A 12,995-nucleotide genomic window follows, 5' to 3' on the forward strand; every position below is an offset into this window, starting at 1 on the left:
TGGATGCTGCCACACAATTTTTTGTGATTTATATACTCATGACAAAGTATTCTGGCAACATTTTATTTGTAATATGGAGCGTTTACATTCTGCTACTAAATAAATAATGATTCTTTAAAGGATATTCCAAAACCATATTTCAGCAAACACACGATGAGATGAATAGAATAAGTAGTTAACTTTACCTGCTAGACTGATCAGATGATGGTCTTGGTGGTAGAGGTTCCACAGAGAATAGTTCTTCACTGCCTTGCATGGCATCTATACTAGTGCTAGCAAGCGTAAATGGTGCAGTAGGACGCGCAATACCCATCCTGACTGGAATAATTAGGGATTCCGCTACATTACACAACTCCTCCACAGCATAGGGTAACAGTGCTTGGAATACACGTTTACATTTTCCAATTGGTTGTGGAATAAAGTTGCTAGAAAAAAAAATTGTGGAAAGAAGAATCAAATAGATCATCTTTTAAAAAGTGTTTATAAGATATATATGGGTAAAAATTATTAACCCATGACAGAATATGAGACAATATATGTGTAATGCATTCTCAAAACAAAAAGCAAAACACTCAGTTACATGACAAGCAAAGATACAGAAATTACAATAATTTGTGATGATATTGGTCAAAAGAGGGTTAGAATTAGAGCTACCGGAGGAACCATCCTGCAAAGTTTTCAGAGATTTCCAAACTGTTTGTCCTGCTGCAGAACAAGAACAAACAAACAAAAAAAAAACCAACAGACACTCTCACATCTCTCCCAGAACAGCCAACAACATGGGGATTAAGGCATTAACATGGGATGAGAGATGCCCAGGTTCAAATCCCTGCTCTGCCAGTCTTCGACATCCCAAGTCAGCATCCTAACCATCAGCCAATAGCTATTCTGAGGTGTGGGGTCTCAGTCTTTTCTGTTGAAATAGTTCTACTTTGTAGACATTCCCATTGGAGCAGGTAACTTAAACCCAAGTCTCCCACATCCCAGATGATCACCCAATCTCTGAATATTCTGGGGTGGGTGAGCCTGCCAGCCCCCCTCCCTCCACCAACAAAAAGTTTGCTTTAGCTTTTATCAGCATTTATTGAAAAATTCTCAACTAGTTCTAGTTTGACTACTTCTTGTTAATACCTCAAAAATGAGGCAGCACATACAAGTGTACTGTTGACAGAACAAAGTTGGTCAAGGCAGGACATTTTGTATAAAAAAAGAACCTAATTCAACATTAAAATTTAAGGTTCCTTTTATATCTTAACTAAAGTAAGTTCAGCACGCAACTTATAAAAGCTGAGGTCCAATGCAGCACTGTGTGTAGGGCTATATGTGATGTAAACTTCACAGTTCCACCAACACACCTCATTTTTGACCTGTGACACCTGACATTGTAAGTCTGGAGACACTACAAGAAACTGCCAATTGTGCTGAACTGTGTGACTATGTTATGTATGTTGTAGTAACTGTGTTGGACCCAGGATATGAGAGAGACAAGGTGGGAGAGGTAGTATCTTTTACTGGACCAACTTCTGTGGCTGAAAGACAAACTTTCGAGCTACACAGAGCTCTTGTTCAGGTCTGTGTAACTTGAAAGAGAAGTTGATCCAATAAAAGATATTACCTCACCCACCTTGTCTCTCTAAGTATGCTATGGGAAAAGAGACGAAAATAAGAGTTAAACCATTCCTTTTTATATGGAACTTCAGTATCATTTGAATCCAGATCTCCAGAGGTAAAAGGTTAGTTTCAGAAGCCTTATGCATCACCTATCCCCACAAAACCGTTTTAGTGTGTTTTCCTTATTAATGACCAACATCAGTTCATACACATCCATTTATGTAATAAGTAAAACACAACCCTTACTTTTTCTTTTTGGATGAAGCCATTTCCACACTAAGAATAACAAAAACTCTTGCCACAGAACGCAGAAATCTCATTGTAACTGCAATAGCTTCTTCTCTGCGCCCTGGAGTGTATTTATTTTGTAGCTCCTTTACAAGAGTACCCAGCAAAGTATCTAAAAGCTATGGAGACAACATTATAATGTATTATTTATGTGGTAAGAAATCACACTAGAAATGCTTAATGCATTTTGTTTCAAGTGTCTAAATTAAAGATTCACAGAAAACTGGTATCAAAAAAAAAAAGTGCTAGTTCCTTAATGTTAAAAAAAAAAAAAGCCATCTTTACTAGATCACATAAGAGCAGAATTGGGTGGAAAATCCTGTGCCTTATATTTAAAACTGAATTAAAATCCAACTCAAACTTATCAATATCTACTGGATATTGCATGATGTACAAAATTAATTTAAAACATGGCTAAGAGCACTTACCAAAATGTCTGCTGTGCACTTGACAATAAGGCAATGTGTAAAACAGTCCAACCGAATTGTACCACTTTGTTGATTAAGGTAAACTTGTTCTTCAGGCAAAAGATGACCTATTCTACTGCTTGCACTAAGACTTGGAAAAAACAAAGCAAAATGAAAAAAATGTATATAAGTTGACAGATCTCAAAAACAACAGTTTAAAAAAAATTGAAATAATATTTGCAAATACACACGGGTCTTTATTCTCCTGGGAGCCAAACATGATCATAGATTTCAGTGCATTCCAGTCTTGCAAAACACGTTCCAAAGCAAGCTGAGCAAATCGTGGAGGTTCTAAATCATGATCAGGCATATCAGAATCTAATGTGAAAACAAAGCCAGAGTGGCATGTGAGAAAGATAGTGAAATGCAGAGACCTACATAGTCTTCTTTTCATTGAAAAAAGGCTTACCTTCAGGATTTGCAGTTTTACGATTACGATCTTCCCTAATTCTAGGTGGTCTGTACTGGCAGTGTTCTACAGTTTGCCTGGCAACTGTCTGTACTAAGAATAATAGAAGATGTTCCCCCCTGTAATGCAGAATACATTGGTAAGAAAAATATTTAAAAACAAGCCTGTTACATATATTATTCCTTCCACATTCCCCACCCCAAGTCACTACAAATACAAACTTACCTGCTATTTGGCATTGTGACCAGATTTGTAGTGGTAAGCAGTCTGTAAAGTAGATCAAGACGAGCAGACTTCTGTCCTGCAATTAACGTTTTACACTTGCATTTTTCCCAGCAATCACAGTAGGCTGTTGGGGATGTTCGCTTGAGCCTGAAACAAATAAAAATATTTAAACATCACTGTTCAAAAATTCATTTTTAAAACATTTACTGAAAGGGGCTTTTGGATTTATTTTTTTTAATTAATTTCATTTTCTACTACAAACTTTTAAAAACAACAGTAAACAAACAAAACAATCATTTAAGAGAAAAAAATTACAATTCCTAAATAACTCAACTTCAGTTTATTGGTGTTCTATCCTACTATTGATTTAGCGTGACAGTTTCACTATACAGCTTTTCACGTTTCAGATAGTATTTTTTTTTTTTTTTAAAGTAAAAGGCGTCTCCAAAGCACCAAAAGTTTAACTGAAATCCTTTTTTCCTACTGAAGAAAAATCAAAGATTCTTAAAAGTTACAAGCACATCTTTCTGGGTATAAGCTGATAACTTGTTAGTTTATAGATGTTTGATATTAATGCAGCTGAGCTTAAGCTGTTTAATGAAGTTATCTAGACTGTAGCTTCAAATTCGTAGCAATCAAATATTTTGGATGTATATTTGGTTTCTAGCTCATTTATCCCTTGCGCAGCGCTAGTTTTTAGGGGGAAAATACATTAAATTTGTTTTGATGCTTCATAGCTTTGGTTCACATTTTATTCCAATATAAGCAAACTTTTGAGGTTGTGGCTGAATATGCTAACCATTTACTCTGTATACCACTGCCTCCAGTCAAATAGCAGAAAGACTAACAACATTTATGGATATGAAAAAAATTATGGATGGAGACTGGTTCATATTAAGTTAATTTTTAATAGTTTATTAATTTGCAAGTATTTTGTAGCATAAACTAATGAATATGAAGCAACAACTAATCAGAAGTGAAAGCAGTTAGTGAATGGACCCAATTAAGACATCAGTTTGACTGTAAGATAGTGAACTCAGTGTGTACATACTTGCAATCATGACCTTTGTGACAAACTCGTGCACATTCTGTGCAGCAACAAAGAGATTCCAGTAAGCCACATGTTCGGCATTCAAAAATATCCTAAAATGAAAAAAACCCCACCATTTTATAAACATGAAGTTATATGCATAATTTTCCCCTCACAGTGGATATGCAGTTTAAATATTCACATATTATATTAATTAAATACAATATCAAAAATGTAGGGCTGTAAGAGACTTCAAAAATTCATCTGGTCCACCTCCATTTTCTACGATACAGGATTAAGTATATTACAGTATACTTAAATACAGTAAAAGATGTTTTATCTGGCATGTTGGAGGAATGGGGTGGTGCCAGTAAGTGAAAAAATGACTGTTAACTAAGAGGGAAGGAGTTTGGGTGCAGGAGGGGCTCGGGGAAATGGGCTGGGACCTGGGAGGGGGTGCCGGATCCATGCGGGGCATTGGGGGAGGCACTCATCTTCAGCGGCTCCCTGCAAGCAGCGACCTGTCCCGGCTGCTCCTAGGCAAAGGCAGGCAGGCAGGCGGCTCCGTGCGCTGCTTCCGCCCACAGGCTCCACCCCCACAGCTCCCATTGGCCATACTTCCCAGCCAATGGAAGCTGAGGCACTAGCGCTCGAGGCATGGGCAGCACGCAGAGCTGCCTGCCGCACCTCTACCTAGGAGCAGCCAAGACAGGTCACTACTTGCGGGGAGCCACCCAAGGTGAGCACCCCCCAGATCCGACACCCAGCACCTGCTCCTGCACCCCAACCTACTGCTCTGAGGCCCCTCCCACACCCAAACTCCCTCCAGAGCCCACGCTCCACACCCCCTCCCGCATCCCACCCGCCTGCCAGACTATAAACGCCCTGATTGACTATAAACAGAATGTCAAAGAAGATCAGAAATAGATAAAGACGACAATAGCACAGCTCCAAACTGTTAAAATGAATTAATAGATGAAGTTCAGCTATACAAGAATAGGGCCAGTGGTGTTCATTAACATTAAGTACAGACAATGCATAATTGAAACACATTCCCATTTAACTTATTAAAAAGTGTTAAACTTACCTGATTAATGTGCTCTGCTCCCGTCCACGTAAAGCTGCATGTATCATTACAGCATAGAACATATAAAGGAGAATCATCTGGGTTTGTGCCAGATGGGCAAACCATTCCCATGAACACATCTTCCTCTTTTTCACTAGAAGTTGCCTCAGCTAGAAAAATTCAAGTAAAGTGTTTTAAAACAAAGTTTTTCATGGTAAAATCAATTTTAAAAAAGTTATAAATGATAAAATGCTCTCCATAATATTTAGAAGACTTCTTCCCCAACACACTATAGGTCTTCCCTGCAAAGAACACCTGCAGTTAACTACGACAGGAAGTTAAACAGGTGCCCAAGTCTTTTCAGGAATGGGACCTAAATGTGTGTACAGTTGCATCAGATATTGTATTCCAAACCAGAAAGAATAAACTTTAGTAGTGGATCAAGTGATCCATTTATATTACAGGAGTACTGTGATGTTTAATCATTTAGCATTTTGAAAATACTATCTTAATTCATTAGTGTTTGTAAAGCAACAGATACTTGAATGAAAGGCCTGGTATAGAGCAAAGTAGTGATATTAACAAAACTCCATTGCTACTATTAATACACATATTAGTATATGTACTCAAATAGCAAATTATCCATGACACAGGCACCATATTTTGGGAGGGGGTAAATTCTGGACACCAGAATTTACTCAAATATATCCAATTTTACATAAAAGAAAGTTTGTTAGTTATACATTCAATTACTGTCTTTGTATGTATGCCAAAACCAAAATTAAAAAAAGGAAACAGCTCAGTATGCATAAAACATATTTGAAACTCATTTACCTTTGGCAATTTTCTGCGCAGTTTCCAGAATGGTAATTGCAGCAGGGTACGCTCTGCCACTAACAGCAGACATAAATGGTGTCATACCTCTTGCATCTCTAGTAAACAAATTGGTAAAGTTATTACCAAATAAGTTGAAAAATGCTGAACTTGTAGTTGCAATAGAAGGCTATGAAATAGGCCAACATAACCCTATATAAACGAGAGTTAGTCTGGATAAATGAGGCTGCTGAATATTGGTACATTGGTAATAACCAAAAAGAATTTGTTTTGTGTAACAAAACTGGAAAGATTAAAAAATGAAGTTACTATAGTGCATACACTAAGGAAAAGCAAGGAGTTGGTAATTTAATAATTTATCATATATTTAAAACTGTCATGTTGATTGAAGGGTGAAACTCAACTAATTACGTGTCTTTTTTTACTGTAATAATATAAACAGTCTTTCTTCAGAAAAGAAATTAAATGTTTGACTCCGTATAATTTTTTCTTCAGTCCTCTTTGGCATCTTATAGCAAACCTTTATTGCACAAAGGACAATATGTCAAAGTTCCAAAGAGTTTCCTGACACTTAAGTAGTGTCCCTTTGTTTCTTAACTCCTCCCTAGTATGAACCGTATATCAATTTTATCAATCTCGTCAATTGTGAAAATTTAGTTAATTTCAAAGCCTTGTCTTCTCCAAAGATATTAGTTGGATTCCATATAATCTTTTTTCACGAAAAATCTCTAGACCTGGTGTCGATTTCTTATGATATACCCTTCTCTAATACAGCATTACCACAGTGTAAGTGCCTAGATTAAATATCTTCAAAGGGATTAATTGAGAAGTAAAGTACTTTGCAGTACATTCTGCAGTAATTCTAGTTTAATATACTGCTTCATATTTAAAATTTGCCTACATATTGAAGACATTTTCACCAAGATGTTCATGAGTAAGTTTCAGCTCATGTATCATCTTCAGGGGACATTTGTTTTAAACAATGGTGGCACTTTTCATTTGAAAACCCTTACTTGGCTGACAGTAGTTCTCGAAGATAAGGTTGTAAAACGACACTATCACATAACAATTTCAGTATAAAATGAGCATTTGCCTTCCGATCCTTTGATTCCACTACAGATGGTTCAGTAGAAGGACCTGCGATCAGAAAAAAATACTGTGGAAACAATCCCCGAAGTGGGTCCCTCTTACAGTGGGTCATTTAATAAAAGTAATTTCATCAAAAAGAGAGACATCTATATTAAGGTCATCATCAATCATCACCTTGACTATGACAGTCTTGGCAGTTTCAGCAACATTATGCATTTCACTGTATATAAAGGATTGAATGTGAGAATATGAAATGTTATTAGCTGAAACAGATAGTAAGCACAATTTCATATTACTACTGACATTTTTACATGCACAACATTTGCAGGTAAATAAAAGTTTGTGATATTCTATTGAACTGTGCTTTACATAAAAATAAGTTTAAGAATAGTGGTTATATGCTGCTTCAAGCCAAAGCTATCTGTATTTACAAAGGAGCAGCAGTTGGGATACACAAAAACCTATCAAAAGGTGGCTTTCGTGATTCCCTCCTCCCCTGCCCAAGCATATCCAGATAAAGAACAGGTTCTCACCTGGTATGGTGGAGGTGCTAGGTCCTGGGCCAGTGCCAGTCGCTGCTGTGGTCAGAGATCCCACAGCGGGGGCCAGGATAAAATCAATGTCACCATCTTTCAGTAAACAGAACAGCAGGAATTTTTTTTAATATATTGATGTACATTCTAACAACAAGCTTTTTCTGCAGTATTCTAGCGACACTATATACCTGTTCTTTATATTTAACTAACACTTTGCTTTTAGCAAAAAGTCATGTAATTAGACTGATATCAATATAGCCAACATTATAGCAAATACTTTAAAAAAGTTTGGCAACAGCATTTTAAACAAATTTTGTTTATTGTACCAGTTTGAATAAGTGCTTTTAAATTCTAAATCACTGCTTCCATACAAAAAGTACATCTGATTACTCCATTACTAACAATACTTACTCTTCAGGACATTTAACATTTCAGTCTCTGAAGGTGAATTTAAAATTTAGTGTCTAAGTCATTAGTTTGTTGCTTTTTTAATCATGTCTAGTTTTACACTCACATCAACTGATACATTAGCAATCTTACCAGGATCCATTGCAGGAGGATCAGGAACCCAGCTGGGAGGAGCTATTGGTGGAGAAACTGGGTCTTGGTGATCACTAGATGAAGCTCCAGCTTCATGTCTACCCAATCCAGCTGCTCGCAAGGATCTTCTCATCATCTCCCTTAATCTCAAACTGAATACAAACCAAACAGAACAAATTCACTTCCACATTGATTTATAATTAGGTAATATACTTAAAAGAAAAACTTCTGTAGTTAAAGGCAACCCAAACTTCTTTTATTCCTATAATTGTCTTAGGTACAGAGAGATCATCAGTCAAGCAATAATTTTAACATTTCCTCCCAACATTCTATTGTAGCAGGATATATTGGCCCTTTAAGGGCCACTGTGGCCCAGTACTTCTGTTATTGGGTCTTGTTCCCTTTAAAAGTTCTTGTATATGCACTTGCTCTTATTTAGAGGTTGCAAGATTGGGTATTCCAGAGAGAGTAAGAGGAAGGCTCCACCTTTTACTCCCTTGCATCAAAAGGGAAGACTGTATGGATATGGAGTAGAGGTCTATGGCCCAGGGATGGCAAAGGACTGTTTTATTTCATGTGGATTTATGCTTTGGCGAGACAGTCAAAGCACAAATATCATACAGACTCCCCATCCAGTCAAAGGAAAACGGAAGAATGGCTCTGGAACCGGATACTTGAAAGATAGCTACTCATTACACTTATCTGTAGGTTCTGTCCTAAACATCTATAAATGTAGATACCACTCAGATCTGAGGGCTTGTGGGGGAGGAAGCACTTAATGAAATTAGAGGTCTTGCAGCAGGCAAATAAATAGGGACACCTTGTGATTTAGATACAGATCATACACACTGAAATCATTAGCTTATCCTAGAAGTTCTCTTAAGATGTAAGTATAAGCAGCAATTTTCAAACATTTCTATAACACTTTTATTCTTAGACTCTTTAATTAATTGCACTTTATAATGTGCTTTATAAACCGCAATTAAAGCCTCTAAATCTCCAGATTGTAGATAAGTACTAATGCCACTTTGCAGCTGAGGAAGCTGAAGGCCAGAATAGTTAAGAGACATGCCCACAAGTCCATGCTAGAACTAGAAACAGAGCCAAGACTGTCTGGCCCTCACTCCTGCACTTTAATCACCACACCCCCATTTCTTTCTCCTTAATCTGACAACAGCACCCCATGCTTGACCACAGCTAAAAGGCAAAACAAACCTCTTCTAGAATAGGCTTATGATTTCAATGTGTGTGGTCTGTGTACATTGAAGTGTAATTTCTATGATGGCAAAGTAAATGAGAATATTGAAATTGATATTCCTAATATCACCTTTTATAGTTTCATTAACATATGAGGGGTACTCAAAGTACAAAGCAAGCTTGGTAAAACCAGTCTATACCTTCTGCTGCTTGATGATCCTGCCCGATTTCCTGGACCGTTACTTGATACTACTGAGATTGCATTTGCAATAGCCTCAACCGCAGAAAGCCTTTCAGCAAATGTATTCCTTTCAGAGCGCTCTGCTTCTGAAACATTAAGAAAAACATTTGGTGCCAAATCTTAAATAAAGTATCATTATAAAAAAAGGAGTTAACACAGGGATCTTAACTACATCTTAAAGACTCTCCTGCAAACTCATAATTTGTTTGTTTTAAATTCAATTAGTTTTCCAGTTGCAAATTCCCTGGCTCTAGGAGGAAAATAGCTGTTGATGGGAAATGATTGCATAGAATGTGCTTTATGATCTGCAAAAACATGGATCTTATGTTTTTCATTTTGCAAGTGGTATCCAGATATTGCTGTGTGTAATAATTATTGGAATAAGACTCTGGATTCAACGAATAAGGTATAGAACTATTAGTATCTTTATATACGACAACCCAAAGAGTCTTAAATCTCCTCTAATGGCTGTACAAACATACAAAGGGCATTAGTGCCAAAGGGAACCAGCATTTGAAAAGTCATTGTAAAAGAAACAATTGCATAGCACTCCCCTCTGAAATTCTCTGAGGTGTCAACCCAAAAAGTTAATCAAGATACTGACAAAACAATATCATGCAGGCAATTCTGACAAAAATCTATGGTACAACAAATAGGATCAGCAAGACATTTTCATTGTTTTGTGTATTAGAATAAAAGTTTTACAAAAAGAATTGTATAATTCAGTATAAAAGGTTTCTCTCAAAGAGAACCATTTTGTCTAGATTACAACATTCCTGAGAAACAGCCAATCATCTAAACACAACACCACTGTGGTAACTAAAAATCCAAAAATGACTGAGGGCATGTCTTCACTAGCACAGTTAAAGCGCTGCCCCAGCTGTGTAGCTGCAGCACCAGGGTGGGAGAGAGAGCTGAAAAAACAACCTCCACGAGGGGAATAGCTACCCTCTCCCAGCACTGGTGCACTGTCTACACTGGCACTTTACAGAGCTGAAACTTGCAGCACTCAAGGGTGTGTTTTTTCACATCCCTGAGCGAGAAAGTTACAGCGCTGTCAAGTGCCAGTGTAGACAAGGCCTAAGTCATTTACTTTTAGTGCTTCTGTCTGGATAATGAGAAATAGTCCTTTACTTACTTCCCTATGAAATATTCTAGTTCAGAATCTCAAAATAGGCATCAGTAAAAGTCATTAGAAATACTGTTCAGCAAGATACAAGCTAAATACAAAACATTTCCAGTTAAGTAGTTAATGCAGTTTACAAGGTCATTTTCTGAGTTTATTTTATTCAGGCAGATAATGTGAAACTATAAAAAACCACCACACTGGATTTATATTCTGAGTTAAAAAATGTCACAAGCATTTCTGTAATAGCATTTAACTAGAACTGCTTAAGGTTTCTACTTTAATATGATCAAAGTTCTGAGGTTACAGTATTGGTACTGTCCATATATAAAAGCATACACATCATTATAAGTGGTACCAGTACTAACACGTATATTTAATGTTGCCTGACATTTTCCATTATAAGACCCTGTTTCAGTTGCTTATAGCTTTGCCAGACTCGAACCATTTGGACTGAAACTTCATGCTGACTACCTTAGGCTTATGTCTTTTTCAAAAGTTGAAGCCAAATTGGTTCAGCTGTTCTCAGAAAGAGATGAACAGTTCAGTCCATGTTAAAATTTTTATAACTATTTCATTGAGAAACTCAAACACACCCTCTACAGAACCTGAAATTGAATCCATTATTCCTGAGTCAACATTCCTTTGCTGCCATCTCTGTCTAGTGGCAGGTCAACAGAAGATAACCTTCTACCACTACTGCTACTGTTAGCTCAAGTAGGGAAGACTGTGCATGGGAACTAAAGAGCCCAACCCTACTTATAAGGAGGAGAGGAGTCAATATGACTCCACATGATGGAATGTTTATCTTTTTGGATTTTAAGTTTTAAGGAAACCTGGTCAATTACACTTAAAAAAAAAACTGTCAAAAGAATGTTTAGGTTACACACTCAAGTATTTAAAATTAGGAAGCGAGAGAGAGAGAATTAAGATTGCTAGCCAATGCAACCTTATTTCAGTCCTCTTGTGGATATGCATTTTAATACAGTCTTTAATTACATGATCACACAGTATTTTTTCCCAAAGGACCATTGCCTCAATCAGTGCACATGATGGACAGTGCTCTGGGAATCACTGTTGTGCAGTGAATGAGGCTTTCATCTGTAGAACCCCTGCCTCATTTTTGTCACAGAAATTGGAAGGTGTGTAATAAATGAGACCAGGAACTGCAGGAAGAAAAAGGATGGTCTTGCAGTTAAGGCAGCTGTATTCCACTCTAAAGAATTGGATTCTATTTCTTCCCCTCCCCCACCCCTCCCAGTACCATATAGAAAACCTGTGGCAAAGTCACAAATCAAATTTTCCACTGGTGATCATTATGTACTCTTTGGGTAACCAACCTGAGACACATGGGGTTTGACTTGTGAGTGATCCACACTTCTACAACAGCAGTTGAGATTAACGGGAGTTGTGCTCTGAATGGAGAGTGCTATAAATTGCTAAATACTTGGGAAAAAAAATCAGGCCCATGGCTTCTCAAACTGGGCACCCAAAATTAGTTGGCACTTCCAGATTTACTCTCTATGCTTCAGTTCCTCATGCGTAAAACAGAGATGATACCACCCAGTCACCACAGTGGCATTATGAAGATAAGTTCATTAATGACTCCTGTCTGTGTGTTCCATTTTATGATCCGAAGAAGTAGTTCACGAAAGCTCATGCTGAAATAAATTTGTTAGTCTCTAAGGTGCAACAAGTACTCTTGTTCTTTTTGCGAGTACAGACTAACATGGCTGCTACTCCGAAACCTGTAAAGAACCAAGATACTACTATGAGAGCACCACAGTAAAGCCCATCAGGAAGTTAAATCTTTATTCAGTGCAGGGTTTGGATGGTGTACAATAAATAAGGAATGGGGCCATACATTGAATGATGAGGATAAAAGAAATATTGAATAGCTACCCATTTGGTGAGCACTGTCCATCTTGTGCACTGAATGAAGTAGCCCTGTGGAAACAATAGTATGTGATCATGTAAGTAAAGACTGTATCATAATGCATACGCAGGAGGGGGCTGAATTAAAATTGCAAGAGTAGTTTTAATTCTGGCATTTCCCATCTTTTAAGTTTGCAAAGTCAAATGCTCAATGTTCTTTTCATGTAGTTTTTTGGGGGGGGTTTTGATGCAATAGTATTTTAAAAGCTATAAAAAATGTCAGTCCCTTACATCAACAGAAAGCCCTGTGTTCATATTTTCCAATACAGATTTCTCAATGGAAGAAATACCAAAGACACCAGTAAACATTAGACAAGTTATTTGATAATCCTGGAAAGAAAACCTGAACACTATGTGTGTGTATAAAAAAAAAACCCAAGCTAATAATGATATAAAGGGAC

The 12,995-nt window shown here is 37.2% G+C and overlaps 1 protein-coding gene across 12 annotated transcripts in view; it reads right to left on the bottom strand.

Moving 5' to 3' along the window:
- UBR5 (ubiquitin protein ligase E3 component n-recognin 5) overlaps positions 1 to 12,995 on the bottom strand; it is a 160,715-nt gene that overhangs the window by 56,026 nt on the left and 91,694 nt on the right. For 6 of the 12 annotated variants that reach the window (XM_030553626.1, XM_030553617.1, XM_030553620.1 and 3 more), the window contains 14 exons: positions 12,562 to 12,606; positions 9,493 to 9,619; positions 8,096 to 8,247; positions 7,553 to 7,648; positions 6,944 to 7,067; positions 5,931 to 6,028; positions 5,118 to 5,266; positions 4,052 to 4,143; positions 3,001 to 3,147; positions 2,776 to 2,894; positions 2,558 to 2,684; positions 2,328 to 2,457; positions 1,858 to 2,018; positions 186 to 425 (listed from right to left, as the gene is read on the bottom strand). In XM_030553626.1, coding sequence (XP_030409486.1) covers positions 186 to 425; positions 1,858 to 2,018; positions 2,328 to 2,457; positions 2,558 to 2,684; positions 2,776 to 2,894; positions 3,001 to 3,147; positions 4,052 to 4,143; positions 5,118 to 5,266; positions 5,931 to 6,028; positions 6,944 to 7,067; positions 7,553 to 7,648; positions 8,096 to 8,247; positions 9,493 to 9,619; positions 12,562 to 12,606 — 1,807 coding nt within the window. The remainder of the gene's footprint in view (positions 1 to 185; positions 426 to 1,857; positions 2,019 to 2,327; positions 2,458 to 2,557; positions 2,685 to 2,775; positions 2,895 to 3,000; positions 3,148 to 4,051; positions 4,144 to 5,117; positions 5,267 to 5,930; positions 6,029 to 6,943; positions 7,068 to 7,552; positions 7,649 to 8,095; positions 8,248 to 9,492; positions 9,620 to 12,561; positions 12,607 to 12,995) is intronic. The other 6 variants (XM_030553625.1, XM_030553624.1, XM_030553622.1 and 3 more) reach the window with 4 other exon arrangements.

Source organism: Gopherus evgoodei, chromosome 2, assembly GCF_007399415.2.
Source record: "Gopherus evgoodei ecotype Sinaloan lineage chromosome 2, rGopEvg1_v1.p, whole genome shotgun sequence".
Lineage (NCBI taxonomy): Eukaryota > Metazoa > Chordata > Testudines > Testudinidae > Gopherus > Gopherus evgoodei.